At 37.4% G+C, this 15,798-nt stretch overlaps 1 protein-coding gene across 4 annotated transcripts in view; it reads right to left on the bottom strand.

Annotated features, from left to right (window-relative positions):
* Top2 (DNA topoisomerase 2) overlaps positions 1-15,798 on the bottom strand; it is an 85,436-nt gene that overhangs the window by 46,171 nt on the left and 23,467 nt on the right. For all 4 annotated transcript variants that reach the window (XM_083143535.1, XM_083143534.1, XM_083143532.1 and 1 more), the window contains exons 9-14: positions 13,894-14,084; positions 11,354-11,485; positions 9,986-10,196; positions 7,656-7,765; positions 5,014-5,244; positions 1,885-2,129 (exon numbers count right to left, since the gene is read on the bottom strand). In XM_083143535.1, the coding sequence (XP_082999661.1) occupies positions 1,885-2,129; positions 5,014-5,244; positions 7,656-7,765; positions 9,986-10,196; positions 11,354-11,485; positions 13,894-14,084 (1,120 nt within the window). The remainder of the gene's footprint in view (positions 1-1,884; positions 2,130-5,013; positions 5,245-7,655; positions 7,766-9,985; positions 10,197-11,353; positions 11,486-13,893; positions 14,085-15,798) is intronic.

The raw sequence follows: 15,798 nt of genomic DNA, 5'->3' as shown, positions 1-15,798 counted from the left end.
TTTTCTCGGTGCTGGGGAAAGTCAAAGCCAGGCAGCCAATTAAAATACGCAACGTCGCAACAGCGTCTACATAAGCGCCTCTCTTCTGGCTTCCATTCGCTCCTTGCTGCCCAGCAGACGATTTTTTCCTCGTTTCTCATTGGCACCGAAACTGTCAAGCGCTCCTAGCATGGGAAAGGGGACAGGTTGTAACAAATGCGGTACAGGTGGAAGTGATGTTGATAATTGAGTGCTTTCACCCATACAACAATGGTTTATTGTTTGTTAACAAAATTGTAAATAATTCTACCAATACTATATAACAAGGCTGTATTTTAGTGCAAAATGTTGCCATAAAGTAGAAGTCGGAACATGTAGCTTCATAATAATTTAATTAAAAGGTAAAAAAAAAAGAGGTAAATCTACCCACTGCCATTAAGTCGCATAAGGGGTGTTGAGGTAAGCTCCCACACATTCTCGATCTTTGCCTTTGTGTTGTGTATTGTTTATGAACAAAATTATATTATTTTCCTCAGCAGCCTTCCTCACATGTTTGGTTTTCACCAAAAAGTCATTGTACACCAAATTCCAGCTAAGCTTTTTCATTAAAAAAAATAAAATAATAAACCTCCCACATATAGTGACACAAACATAAAATACTGATTTAGTAACCAATTTTTTTTTAAAAAAAATAACCATTTATAGAGCAGGATGAAAAAGGATTTTTACTGACTGGGGCATTCCATGTCAATTTTTTAAATGAAATGCAATGCTGCAAGTTCATCCGCATAGAAATGTGTTTAATCAACAGCGTTAAGTTTCATATTTCATTGCACAGAAACTGTAAGAAAATGTTGCTTAAGAGCATGCGGAACAGTCCCCACGGGGCTCTTCCCCATGTGGCAGTGTTGGCAACTTACCTCTCTTAGAGCCAGATCTGGCTCTTTCATGCACTCGTTTGGCTGTGAACTGGGGTGCCTGACCCGTGCCCTAATATGATGCCATTACTGGTTCCGGCCCAGATAGACCAACTTTTGCCATGACATGATATTGTTATATTGACTGCATTGCCCCACCCCCCTCTTATATATCCAGCTACTTTTATTTATAGAACAGTGTTGACATGAAATTGGTAAAATATTGTTATCAGGGAATCCTTTATTTTTGTTTTCATACGAGCATCGGCGTGGATTATTAAGATGGGAGATGCCGCCAGATCTAGATGGTGAAAACTAACAATAAATTGTCATCAAATTAGAGTTAACGGTAATAGCAGCTCCCTCATCCCTTTGACAACTAACGTTACCCTGGGAAGCACTTTATCCAGCCTTCGTAAATCTAGCTCCTTGAAAGACAGTTTAACTCCATTTAAGGTGAAATTTAGCTCTTTTATGCTCATCAGTTAGGCAACACTGCCAGCATGGCCGTAGGCAAGGAGTATTATTTGATTTGTTCTCTTGAGAATATCAAACTTCCGATGGAATAGAAAATTATATGAACAGGAAGAGGACAGTTTGAAGATGTATTTCACCAGCAGAAAAGTCAAAACTTCCATTTGATTAGCAGTAACTTGATGTTGAAATTGATTTCCAATAAAGAATACACGAGATTATAAAAATTGTTATTCACCATATTTTTCAACACAAGTGTCCAGCTTAATAATAAACATAAAAAAATGTTTCCACTTGCAACATGGAGAGAAATTCATACTCTTGGATACACCCAGCTTTTTTTTTTTTTTAGTAGCAGTGCACATTCGAGTGATACTGAAATAAATGCACAATTGGTGTGTAGCTGTATCTCCTCCCCTTAACTATCAGTAGAATAGTTACTTTAATATAAAAAAAAATGTAGTCTGTGTGTCCCACCCGCGACTGTACTGTTCTGTAAAGATCAATTACTCACCTGAGCATAGTGTTAATGTATCGAGGGCTAGCTGCATCCTTCCCTCCTAGCAGTCTAGTGCCGAACTGACCTATTGGCATGAGCAGATTTATGTTGTTACTGCCAACATAGTTTTGCGCCAAGTTGATGATGGTCGACATCAGAGAAACATCACCGTGATGGTACGCTGACTGTTCCGACACCCGACCTGCCAACTGTTGTACTTTGATTTCCTTATTGTCCCTCTTCAGACATACATAAATTACCTGAAATAAGAATCGAAACACATTAAAATTATTATTCTTTAATTGTTAGGACATACCACAGAATCTGAGGATATTAGTTTTGATGCACTATGGATTTACTTACATTTTGCGCACTCAAAAGTACACACATCCCTGATGGCATGTTGCAATGCTATAGCCTTGTAATCAAGGGGTCCCAACGTACAACTCGGGAAGAACTCTGGTTAGCAGATGGGTGCGAGATGTACGATCGATCCAGTGGAGTACGTAACCAGTCTTTAAATATTTTACTTATACCCTGTTCCAGCTAACTGTAGAGAAGGAGGAGGAAAATAGTGAGGTGAAAGCGCAGCGTTGCCAAATGCACAGTAAAGACCTTAGTCCGTATGCTAAATGTACGGCTTATCAAAATTTACATTTGCTGTTTTATCCCTAATATTTCCCTAAGAAATATTTAAACCAAGCGTACGGACCTGGAGACAAATACGGTCCATTTGCCATGTGCGTACGGTATTACCGGTTTCAAAAGTTTGCAACGCTGACAGAGCAAAGCAGGGAAAGCGGGCAACTCCAGTTGTCCATTACACAATCCGGTTTCTCTCACTGTTCATTGATGGAGCCATTTTGAGTCACTTGTTGCAGAGACTTGTTCTCGTTCACCTGATCTACAGTTAGCTGGTACAGGGTATAAATTATGGTTGTATAATATCAAATAAGCAATTCTCCATATATTAAAGCTAAATATAAAAAAATAGCTGGTAAACGTGGCAACGTGGACAAAACATCACGGGTAGCTGCTTACCAAAACGCCTTACAAAATTTTGCCAAAAACATATTGTTCTACAATGGAATTTTTACTAAAACAATAGTAGCCATCTTGAATAGATTTTTGCAAACTAACTGTTGTTGACTGGGTTTCAGTTGTTTACATGTTATGTCAGGGAATATTTGATTGATTTGCTTTATTTTACTTAGCTTTTCTGTCACTTTTAGTTAGGGATGGGACCGATTAATCGGTAGGTACTCTATCGGTGTATCGGTAAAATTACCGATTATTTTACCGATCCGATATATCGATAAATATCTTATAATTTAGTGCAAAATTCTGCCATTTTATTGTAATTTTTATGGATAATCTAGATGCCCTACTTTTTAAAAAAGTAATTTTCTAAATATGCAACTTCTTTTGCACTGCAGTTACCTCGAAACACATATTTATCAAGGAGATCAATGATCATTTCAGGTTCTTCAAGGACCATTTCTAATTTTATATCGGATCGGTAGAATATCGGTATCGGTAAATTTTATATCGGTACTTTATAGGTATCGGTAGAGGCACATATTTTTGGTAAATAAAAAAGCAAAATTTCGGTACAAAAACGGAGCCAATTTCGGGTTCAAAAGCGGTAAATAAAATAAAATATCGGTGTTATAGCGGTGAAAAATTGGATGAAAAGTGGTATCGTATCAATCCCTAAAGATTATATGTTTATTTTATTAAGTCTCTCTGAACGCTTCACGTTGACCAGGGCGTTCACTTGTTTTTCTCAGTTGTCTCAAGCCTCTGAGGCATGTTTATTATGCACAGTGTTGCGTTATGCAAACCTCCTGAGCATTCAGGAAAACAGGTAGTTCCTTCTGGTTATGGAGTCAGCGGTTTGCATAGCGGCAATTAATAACACGATTCGGCATAGAGGAAGAGCTCGATGGCCTGGTAATATAGAGGTGAGACAAGCTGAGAGGGGACTGACTTTTGGGATTGAGTTGAGAGAGAAGAGGTGGTCAGCAAGGCAGTAGGTCAGAAGTGGAAGAACGCTTTGGTCAGCATAGTGGAGCAGCTTACAGAGGACTTCGCTTATTTTAGTCAGCTCACTACTTCAGATAGACAGGTAATTATCCTACACCCAGCCATGATTCAGGTTCAACAGTTCAGAAAACCCAACGAGTGACCATTGTCTTTTCTGTAGTTAAGTTCCTTAGTGTGATTTTGTACCTTTCGCATTGCCAAGCGTTAACTCGTCATGCCACTGACGAGTGGTCTCATCAAGAGGATGAATGATGAGTAGTTTACATCACCCCAGCAATTAATTGCATTAACAACTGGTTCAGATCCCCTCATTCTTTAGGATGACACGGTATATAAAAATACATTTTGGTTTTAAAATTGTGAATATAATCCTAAATTTGATTTAAAAACTACACTTATTCCACAGAATTAACATTTCACTTCTAATAGCCCATTTATGTAGTTATCAGAGTATTAAGTTTATTTCTGTGTAAAGGCGTCCATTTTTGCTTCTCCATTATTAACAGCAGAATTAATCAATTTTCCGGGAATTGCATAACTCTCAGGATAATTCAGACCTCGGAAGGTGTCGCGTCGGTAAATAAAAACTAAATTTCGTGTTTAAGAGTTAATTTCGCTTTTTGCAGTTCATTTCGCATTATTTCGTGACAAAACATGGTCACAAAATGCATCTCAAACCTTTCAAAAACATGAAAAATTAACACTACAATGTGTTTTTTCGGCAAAAACGAAATATGCATGCCCCTAGGTATCGGCCACAATTTCATATCGGCCCATCCCTACTTTTAGCTAATCGTGAAAATAAGGAGGAGTGATGACATGATAAAATTCTTAAAGGAAAACTCACAAAGAACACACATGTCCAGGCCAGGAACCTGGGAAATCTGTGGGTATATAGGGGTCTTGGTTTTCACAATTGCAATAGCAATCAAAAACATCAATACTTGCATGAAATTATAAGTGGATAAAATGACACGCTAAATTCATTCTTCAACATTTTCATGTAATTTTAGCTCTCTTATTTCATCCATTTTTGATAGATCTGAACCATGAATTTTACCGCATTTTGCACATATTCTTCTAAGACTTTATACACACCTTTCTCTGACCAGGTTTAAGCCCGTCAACCAAAGACGGAATGGAGCGCTCATTGTCAAGATTACTGAACAAGACAAGTTCCTTGTTCACGAAATCAGAGTAATTCACCGCCGTTGTATCCTTCTCGTACAAGTAGAGTTCCGCGAGACCCAGCTCGCGTCTCCTCTTGCATTCTTCCATCCAGTTACTGAGCCATTCCTTTCTCTGATCTACGCATTTCTTGCTAAATGCCTGAAATAGAAACAAACCATTACGCAACTGAAATCGTAGTGAAAGTCACACTTCAGTGAATATCAATGGCAAACAAGAGCATATACTGTCCTTAATTTTTCAATCATTATTACTGTAACAACTACCCCAAAATGGGTATATAACAGGTTGATAAATAAGCAAAAAACACAGGAATAGTTTCAAATGATATTGATGATTATAAGCAGAAATTACCTAAATTAACATTATACATTTCTCTTCATCTTGTTAAAAAACACACAGGAATTGACATAACTAAATTACCTGCCTTGTCAAATTATAACACTGGTCTGCATGAAAATCGGCCCTGACACTATTCCTGCTGATTCTTATGTAAAATGACCTTCTGAATCCAAATATAACCCCCTTTTCGCCCATCACCGACCGTTTTCGAGGGGAGCCCCCCCCACCCATTATTATCAGTTTTCAATAAATTGGAGGGATGAAAAGGATTATTTCAGCCTTTACATTTCTTCTGAGGGGCTAGAGAGGTGAAAAGTTCTAAAACATGAACATTTGTAGCAAGGAGGTAGATTTGGGGGGGATTTGCCCCCTTAAGTTGTAAAAAAAATCATTAAAAATTATCTATTTTTCCAGTTTTTTCGCAATATTTGCACTTATTTTATACATATTCTACCTTCCAGCCCCCTCATCCTCCACCAAACACCCCCAAATAATAAAAATATATAGCAACAATAATAAAAATATATAGCAACAATATTAAAAATATATAGCAACAATAATAAAAATATATAGCAACAGTTCGGACGATTCACTGTACCTTGCTGGCGCTCTCAATACCTCGCGGGAACAGGTTTTCATAGGAATTTTCATGCTTTGACAAATTTAAACTTGCATTGCTCGTCACTACAGTCCTGCACTGCAATCCTTATCTTCCCTCAGTATAGGAGGATGCTCAATAGTAGGACCCCGAATGAAGGGAGACGGAGGGACGGGGAAGGTCGGCTCAAAGGTACCCGTAAATCAATGCCATTTGCTGTGCCCATGGTTTGGCTGGAACGTCGCTGTCATCTCACAGATTGTTACGTTTGTATGACTTCCATTGCCGAATCCTTGATAGAATCAGTTACCATGATTATAATTGGAAACTTTGCGCTGACTTAAAAGTTTTTGCTCTACTCACAGACTTGGAATCAGGCTTCACAAAATACTGCTGCTTCCTATGCGAATGGGATAGCCGAGCCAGAGACAAACATTACATCGTACGGAACTGGCCTCTGCGAGAAAGTTTTACTCATGGTCAGAAAAATGTCACTCACGATCCTCTGGTTCCGATGGAAAATATTTACTTGCCGCCTTTGCACATCAAAGTCGGATTGATCAAACAGTTTTTAAAAGCAATGGACAAGACTGGTGATGCATTTCAATTTTTGAAAACAAAATTTCCTCGTCTCAGTGAGGCTAAAATCAAGGAAGGAGTTTTCGTGGGCCCCCAGATAAGACAACTTTTCCAAGATTCGACGTTTATTGAACACCTGAATCGAAAAGAAAAACGAGCTTGGCTTGCATTCCAAAACGTGTGTGACAACTTTTGGGTAATAACAAAATTTATGATTATGTCGCTCATGTCGAGGAATTGTTGTCAGCGTACAAGGCCATGGGGTGTAACATGTCTCTTAAAGTGCAAAAGTGCATTTCCTTCACTCACACCTGGACTTCTTCCCTGAAAATTTAGGAGCAGTTTTGGATGAACACGGGGAACGGTTCCATCAACACATCAATAAGTTCGAGAGGAGATTCTCAGAGAAGTGGAACGCGAGCATGTTAGCAGAGTACTGCTGGTTTTTGGTACGAGAAACTTCTTGAGAGTATTGAGAGCACCAGCGTGGTACAGTGAATCTTCTGAACTGTTGCTATATATATTTTTATTATTGTTGCTACATATTTTATTATTGTTACTATATATGTTTATTATTGTTTCTAATTTTTTTATTATTTGGGGGTGTTTGGGGAGGATGAAGGGGCTGGAAGCTAGAATATGTATAAAATAAGTGAAAAAATTGCAAAAAAACTGGAAAAATAGATCAGTTTTAATGATTTTTTTTACAACTTAAGGGGGCAAATCCCCCCCAAATCTACCTCCTTGCTACAAATGTTCATGTTTTAGAACTTTTCACCTCTCTAGCCCCTCAGAAGAAATGTAAAGGTTGAAATAATCCTTTTCATCCCTCCAAATTATCGAAAACTGATAAAAATAGGTGGGGGGGCTCCCCCGAAAACGGTGGGTGATGGGCGAAAAGGGGGTTATATTTGGATTCAGGAGGTCATTTTACATAAGAATCAGCAGGAATGGTGTCAGGACTCGATTTTTTTTCCCCCCGGCCCGTGTAATTAGTGAAAATAATTTGTTATGTGCATAAAAGCTTTCTTACCATGTTAATACTGTGGTCATCCTGGTTGCCTGAATATCTGAACCTAATACGATGCCTGGTCATGTCGTGGAAATACTCTTTGGCCTCCTTGGATGTGGAGGTTCCCAAACCTATTTCGAGTAAAGAGAAAATAATAATAATAATGGGCTGAGGCAATACTCATGCATCTGTGCTGGCCAATACCAGTATCCGGCAGATAGTTTCCGGAGTCCAGACGTTTTGCAGTCTGCAAAAATGCCATGCACCGCTTTCGCAGAGCCTAAATATGTTGTATATTATGTGAAAGGTGAATTTTCATTATTTTGCAACAACATTGTGAGGAGAAAATGACTTTGTTACTAATAACTTTCTCATGGATCTTTTAAAAGCAAAACTCTCTGATAGACAGCTATGGTACCATTCCAACAGAAAATGTATTTTAAAATCGATCAATCGGTGCTCTTTTGGTATCAGCCGATATTGGCATATTTATTTATTTATTTATTACTCCCTCTGTCCCATAATTATTGTCCGGTACACTTTTGTTTGTTGTCCCAAAATACTTGTCCAATATTCGAACTGTGACATTTAAGTATACAGAAGAAGAAAATGAAACACGGGAATGAGTCATACAACGTTATTACTCAAGGATCAGTACAAATTGGCCTATCAAGTATCCAAAATAACATAAATAAAACGTTACGATTTTGGCATACCGGACTATAATCATGGGACAGAGGGAGTAAATACTTTGTTTACATGGCGAAGTTAAGGCATTAATGCCTTCTCTTCCACTTAACCATTAATACAGGGGTCGATTTTTTCTTTACAGTTCAATAAAAAAAATTTAAAAAAAAGATAAATGAAAAGTAAAGTAATAAAAGAAAAATAAAGTAATGAAAGTAAAATGAAAATAAAATGAAAGCAATACAGTTTGAATACGAGCAGTCAAGCCGTGGATTAACCATTAATTACATTGCTTATTATTTTTACTAATACAATGAAAAAATATAACTGAAAAGTAAAATTAAAAATAAAATCAATACAGTTTCCACATGGAGAGAGAGAGACACACACACACACATTCACACACAAATACCTATATAGAAAGCAGATTTCGTGAGCTAAATATATAACGGATTGCTTTCTGGGAATTTTATCTAGATCCAATTGTTTAGCATGTGTGATTTTAATTGTCTTTTGACAATTGGTGCATCAGTAAAATTACCTATCATTTTACTGATTCAATATATCTATAAATATCTTATAATTCAGTGCAAAATTCTGTCAGTCTGTTATAATTTTTTGGGGTTATCTCCATGCCATATATTTTTAAAAACTGAAGTGACTAAATATGCAGCTTCCATTGCATTGCAGTCACCTTCAAACATGCATTTATTAAGGAGGTCAATGATCCATTCAGGTTCTTCAAGGAGGCCATTTGGAATTTTATATAGGATCTGTATCGTAATATCGTTAATTCTAAACTTGAATGAATGGTTACAATTTTCAAGTATCAGTCCTTCTCTACAATAAAAACAAGACTTGCAGAATTGAACAAATATTATGAAACAGAAAAACTGGGCCAGCAAGCAATAATTGGACATTTTTCATTGTTTTTCTATGGGCCTCCCCCTTCAGAAACTAGAAATAGTAAGTTAAATAGAGCAGAAAGTAGTACAGAATTCCAAAGGGCACCACATCTGTAGTAAAATCACACATCTGTCATAAGATTCAGCACCCACAAAAGAGAAGTTGCTCAACTGGAGACCAGAAGTTGTATTGTTGTGAAACAGTTTTAAAATAGATGTAAACAGTAGAAGCATTTGACATTGGATAATGTCAAATTTCAAAACTCAATTCCCTGACTTGTCCATGTATTTTCAAATATCTATCTGAACCACTCTATGATGATTTAACACAGTAATATATTAGTGTTGCAGTCTTCAGGGTTGCATGTTAATCAAAGGAATTAATCATTATCGGAAAAAAAAAGGCAAATACTTTTTTCTACAAAACATCCCCAAAGGTACAGGATTCCAAACTGTCTGGAATAGAGTAGGGGAACTTCCCATCTCGATCAAAGTTTTGGAAATAATTTCCCAATTTTCAGGACTGGAGCCAGGAAATTTTGATAACTTGCATATTACAATTCTTATTATAGCTCAGCTGAAGTAGAAAGAAGCTTTTCCAAGTACACTCCTGTCCGCATAAAGTGGCACATACTACAACTGTTCAACCCCATAAATAGTGCCCTTTATGTGAACAGGAGTATACACTGATAACTGTAATAACTGACAGTTTCATTTCAATCCCAAACTCAAGTCTGACAGATTAGTAAAAATACAAACCTTTGTAGTATTTGATTTTGTACGTATGCCAGTTGTCCGTATCTTTCTTCCACTCTTCAAATTCAGGCAGGGAATAGAAGGAGAGAGAGTTGTTGCCTTTGCTGGCCTTCACGATGGGGGTTATGAACTCCTCAAGGAAGGGAAGCCGTAGGAGGGTAGGCCAATTGTGGTGCAGAAAGTTGATCAGCAGGCCTTTTATGTGAGAACCATCCTGTAGGTAAAATAAGCAAGACGTTGCATTCAATAATTAATTATTAAAATTCACAATTAAAATTTACTTCTACTTTGCATAAAGCAATAAAAATTACACTTCTGTATTATACTGAAAGAAGTGGTGGGGATGGCCAATTCCAGATATTCTGGTACTTGGATTATATGCATATCCAAATAATCCTGATATCCAATATTTGAATTATCCAGACATATTTATAGTTTATCAGTTTTACAGACTGTCTATAGTTTCTTCTATTCATAATTTTCTTCTTCAATGTACAGATTTTCTATAAATCATTCATCCAATCTGTTCTATCCAGATACTCGGATTAACAGCTGCTTCCGAAATGGATATTTAATAATTAAAAATTCGGATATCAGTTATCCAGATTTTGTGACCATCTCTAGTATATATTTTTTAGTGAACCTCAGCAAACAATCATTCTGCTGTATACTTGGGACTAGAGACAGGCCCTGAATATCTACAATAATGTCCATGCATAAAGTGGCTTTGGAGCACACCCAGCCTTACAGTAATGGGTAGCAGGGGCACCCAGGGAGTAAAGATGGCCAGAGCATGGTGCTGATCACATCACCTCCACTTTCTGATCAAGTACATGGAACCCTACCTCCATACTCCCTGCATGTCATAATGCATAGCACAGTGGTCACAGTGGCTCAGTCGGTAACGCGTGACTACCATGCTAAAAGTCCCGGGTTCGATCCCCGGCCGGTTCAAATCCGAGAACTTTTCTAACGTTGGAAGCGGCCCCGGCGCCCACCCAGCGTCGAATAACATGGGTACCTAGGGGGAAACACTGGGGGGTAAAGATGGTCAGGGGCGTGATACTGATCACATCACCCCCACTCACGACCGGAACAAGAAAGTGTGGGGCATTATCCCCACACCCCCTATACGCCTTCATGGAGTGGTGCTAATCACAGGGGAGCACTTTACCTTATTTTTTTTTTTACAGGGGAGAGCTTTACTCCCCGTATTTTGTTTATCATAGATAACCAACAAGCAATTAACAGTCCACACAAATAAAAAAATTGACTTCATATCATTTAGAATATTAAAAACAGCAATAAATTAATTTCTTTATTTCAACAATAGTATGTGCTAGTTAGAACACAAGAAATAAAATAACTTACGTGATCCTGATCTGTCATGATCATAAGTTTACCATATCTCAAAGTCTTCAGATCGTCTCTCGTCTCATACTTCTTCTTGTACTGCAGACCGAGGATCTTGATTATTGCGTTTATTTCGGCATTCTCGAGAATCTAGAACAAAAAGAAAAACTTGTTAGTTTGAATATTTCTCAATCTGGCCAACAATTTCTCTACACTTTTTGCAAATGAAAAAGCAGCAATTCATACAAGTTTACTCGAAAGCAGTAGTTACAGTTTCTATGAAACTGATTTTTCTTATTTATTATTAGAGGCATGAATATTTAGTTTTTGACGAAAACACGATATGTGAAATAAGACATTGTAATGTTAATTTTCCTTGTTTCTGAAAGGTGTGAGGTGTATTTTCCTACACTGTTTTGTCATGAAATAATGCCAAATGCGAAATAGACTCAAACATAAAATTTAGTTTATTTACTGATGCGACACTTTCCAAATTCAAAATTATCCTGTGTGTTACGCAATTCCTGGAAAATTGGTTAATTCTGCTGTAAATATTTGAGAAGCAAAAATGGACCCCTTTATACAGGATTAATCTTAATATTCTGGAAACGACATAAATGTGCTATTAGAAGGGATATGTTTATTTTGTGTAGTAAGTGCAGTTGTTAAAATCAAATTTGGGATTATATTCACATTTTTAAAACCAAAATGTCATTTCATATTCTGATTTTTCACTGCTATAACAGCGAAATTTTATTCAATTTACCGCTTTGAACCAGAAATTGACTGTTTTTGTACCAAAATGTTGCTTTTTTTTTATTTGTGTGTGTTTCTATTTTATTTTCACTGTCCATTAATTTCTGAAGTTGTGGCTTTCCTAGCCAGTGGATTTCTGCACAGAAATACACAACACAAGTGAAACCAAACTAAGTTGCAATGCTAAAGTTCACAAGTGATGGCAGTGATCATTGAAATTAACCGAACAACAAAAAACCACTTTCATGGTAATGGTAAAAACTTCATATCAGGCAATTTAATTGAATGGGAGAGGAAAGAAGAGTTTACAGGATTTTTGTTGAGAAACCTGATGGTAAGAGGCCAAGACAAAGATGAAAGGATAACGTCAAGATGGACCTACAGGAAATTGGTAAAGATTGAAAAGATGGGATTGATCTTGCCCAGGATAGGGACAGATGGAAGGCTTGTGTTGCTGCAGCCATAAACCTTCAGATTTAAGAAGGCTAGAGAGGTACTTACAGGGCTGGCGCGGTGGTGGCAGATGCCCTCCCCTCATTACTCTCGCACTTCGTCCTGAACAACGATCCTCTGTTCTCGAGGGAGTATGCAGCTGCCCGGGCCCGGAATCAAAACAGCAGCTCTGCACATAACAGACCGGAGCAGATGACATAACTCCTGCGAGCACGCCAGCCAGTCTACGGTTTGAACATTTCCCTGTCAATGTGACTGATGTGAAAATTTGAACTACAACCCTGCCCGAAGATATCTCTTCGTCTCAGTGAAGTTTAGACCGTCGCAGAATGGATACCTTTAACGAATTGGCCGAACTGAGTTACTCACACCAAAGTTATGAGCAGCTAAAATTAATTAGAGCGAAATACTTTTCGCCCTCCAAATCAACCCCGCAAACAAGGAACTATTGTGTTTCCGTGATACGCGATTATCGCTCTTCAGTGCAAACATGGAGTCACGTGTGGGAGGAGTTAAAGTGGGTGGACCAATAGGGAACGAGAACAATCCCTCTCGGTAACAGTGTACTCAGACAACGAGGAAAAAAGACAGAACTTCAAGAGAGACTCTCGAATCAGCTTTCTCCACCATAGGAGGGGAAAAGACTTTCTCTGGACTTGACCAAGTTTGGACTTTGTGCATCGAAAGTTCCACTTTATATACTGTGTTTTTAAGTTAGTTTTTAAAATCATGAAGACAGTGCAATATGGGCTTGTCAACAAATGACGGCGAAGAAGGTGAGCGTTTAATAGGACGAGATCTTGTAAGTATGTTCGCAACATGAATTAAACTTCTAGTGTCACTTATAATCTGTGTTCTGATTTCTTAATTCGTGAAACATAATTTAATCTCTTGGCTTGAAGACCAACGAATAAGAAATTTAGAAATTTCCTATCCGTTGGCCGAATTCCTGGGCCGTTAAAACCCTAAACATTGCATCCCCTATGTCAGGGTATTTTGGTATGTTTGCTATCAGTTTGTTTTTATGTAACATCCATGCCTAACGTAATTGAAATCCGAAACCCCCTTCTTGTTTATAAATGTAGTTTCCTGAATAGGGACTTGCTTACTGCACAGCTGCAATTATTATACTAAACACGACACCAACGTATATTCCCGTTTATAAGGCAGCTGCTGACCTCTGACTTTAGGTTAACCGTAACAGGACAACAAACACATGGCCTTCATGAAATATACCATTGCAGCTTTAGCTTGAAAAAAAAAAAATCATGGGAAAATATCACGTCAGAATGGCTGCTTGCAAAGTTTGAACCAACAAAGCCACACTTATGTCACAAAACACCAATTACCTGTTTGTGTGTGGCTTCACGGACATTGAGCAGTTTACCTCGCAGAGGGAAAACGCCATATTTGTCACGCCCCACGACACCAAGTCCTGAAACAACCAATGCCTTGGCTGAATCTCCCTCGGTGAGAATGAGCGTACAGTCCTCTGAATGTTTAGTTCCAGCATCATTTGCATCCTCCAACTTAGGAACTCCTGGAAGAAAATTAAAAATAATTCTTGTAATTTTGCAGACAGGTACACATAGGGCTACATTAATATCCAGTGCTTTTGGTAAGCGTTTATAAATTGCGGACTCACTTCATGTCCGTAAGTCAATTTATTCACTCCAGAAACAAACATCTCACACATGTCAAGACATATGACATGCACAAACTGGGCTCCTGGTCTTGCCATGAACTGCTCACACGAAAACCTTTTTTTACACAACATTTTTGCCACTAACTCTTTATGTATTACCAGCACAGTTTTTAATGTATACAACATGATTGCTTCTAGTTTACAATTTAAGGAAAATCACTTTATACAGAAATTTTTGAATATGAAAAAATCTCTTCCAAAAAATTTCTATAAAATATTTTTGCCACTAAACTTGAGGGATTTTTTTTTAATTATTGCAGAATGATTGATTTCAATTTACAACTTTCAGAAAATTATTGTTTGAAGTGCAGCAAAATATGGTTATCACTATATAGTAGGAAATTCACAAAGCAAAATACTTCAGACACATGTCTCTATGAAAGTGGAATTACATTCATGTTAAAAAAAAAAAATTACCAACAACATAACCAATTTTATGATGATCTGTGATACAACCAAATGTTTCAGGTTTAAATCATGACCTGGGCATGGATATTCCTTTAAGAGTGTCCCATCATCGGGACACTTTTTATCTTCAGAAGACCAGGAAAAAAATGGAGAGACCTGACTTCCATGCTGACCCAGCCAGAGGTAGGAAGCAGCGAAGGATGATGATGATCTTCATGATTAGCAAAAAACAAAAATTATGTAAACACTTTAACTCATGCTAGTCTTACGCCCGGGCCTTGTGAACCGTATGAACCTTGGGTGCCTCATGGTGCACAGGCAACTCATGCTACCCATACATGTTACAGGAAGAGTGGTCACGTGGACAAAATTTTGCAGGTGGCTCGTGAAAATCTTTTAGTAAAGCTGTTATTGTTACAATCAATATATACAAACAATTTATAAATCATGTATCAAATGAATAGATGTACATTAACATATTTTATACTTATTGTTGTCTTTCAATTTCACTTAAATCTGACAGGTAAACAAAAAAAAACATTTTCAGTCATGAACTGTTTTCAAGTTTTTCCGATTGTGTATTTGGCCTTGAATTATTGCTGGCCAGCTCCACGAACAATATCAATACAAAAATATATGGCAGAGTCATGTTACAAAAAACATAAGAATCAATTGCATCTAAGGATATCAGTTTTGCGGTTACACGGAGATAGGTAATTAACCCTGATACACTTACTATTCATTTTTCGCCGAAAGTTTTTTTCAGCTGAAAGAATCAATAAGAATCAATGCTCAGAAAAAACAATAACAGTGCTTGTGAGCCAAATATAATTCACGTGACATGAAGTGTAATAATAGATTCTGGTGCAAATTTTGTCTAAGCAAAATAATTTTACTAAATAATTTGGCATAAAAGGAGCGGGGGGAGGAATCTTCTACCTTTTGTGGGAAGTGTGTTATAGGTAGAGGCATGCATATTTTGTTTTTGACAAAAACACGAAATGTGAAATAACACATTGTAATGCTAATTTTTCATGTTTCTGAAAGGTGCGAGGTGCATTTTCCTACACTGTTTTGTCACGAAATAATGCCAAATGAACTGCAAAATAGACTCAAACACGAAATTTAGACTTGATTTACC

The sequence above is a fragment of the Lepisma saccharinum genome, chromosome 22 (genome assembly GCF_977018435.1).
Source record: "Lepisma saccharinum chromosome 22, izLepSacc3.1, whole genome shotgun sequence".
In the NCBI taxonomy this organism is placed as follows: Eukaryota; Metazoa; Arthropoda; class Insecta; order Zygentoma; family Lepismatidae; genus Lepisma; species Lepisma saccharinum.
This window is presented reverse-complemented; position numbering and strand designations above follow the sequence as displayed.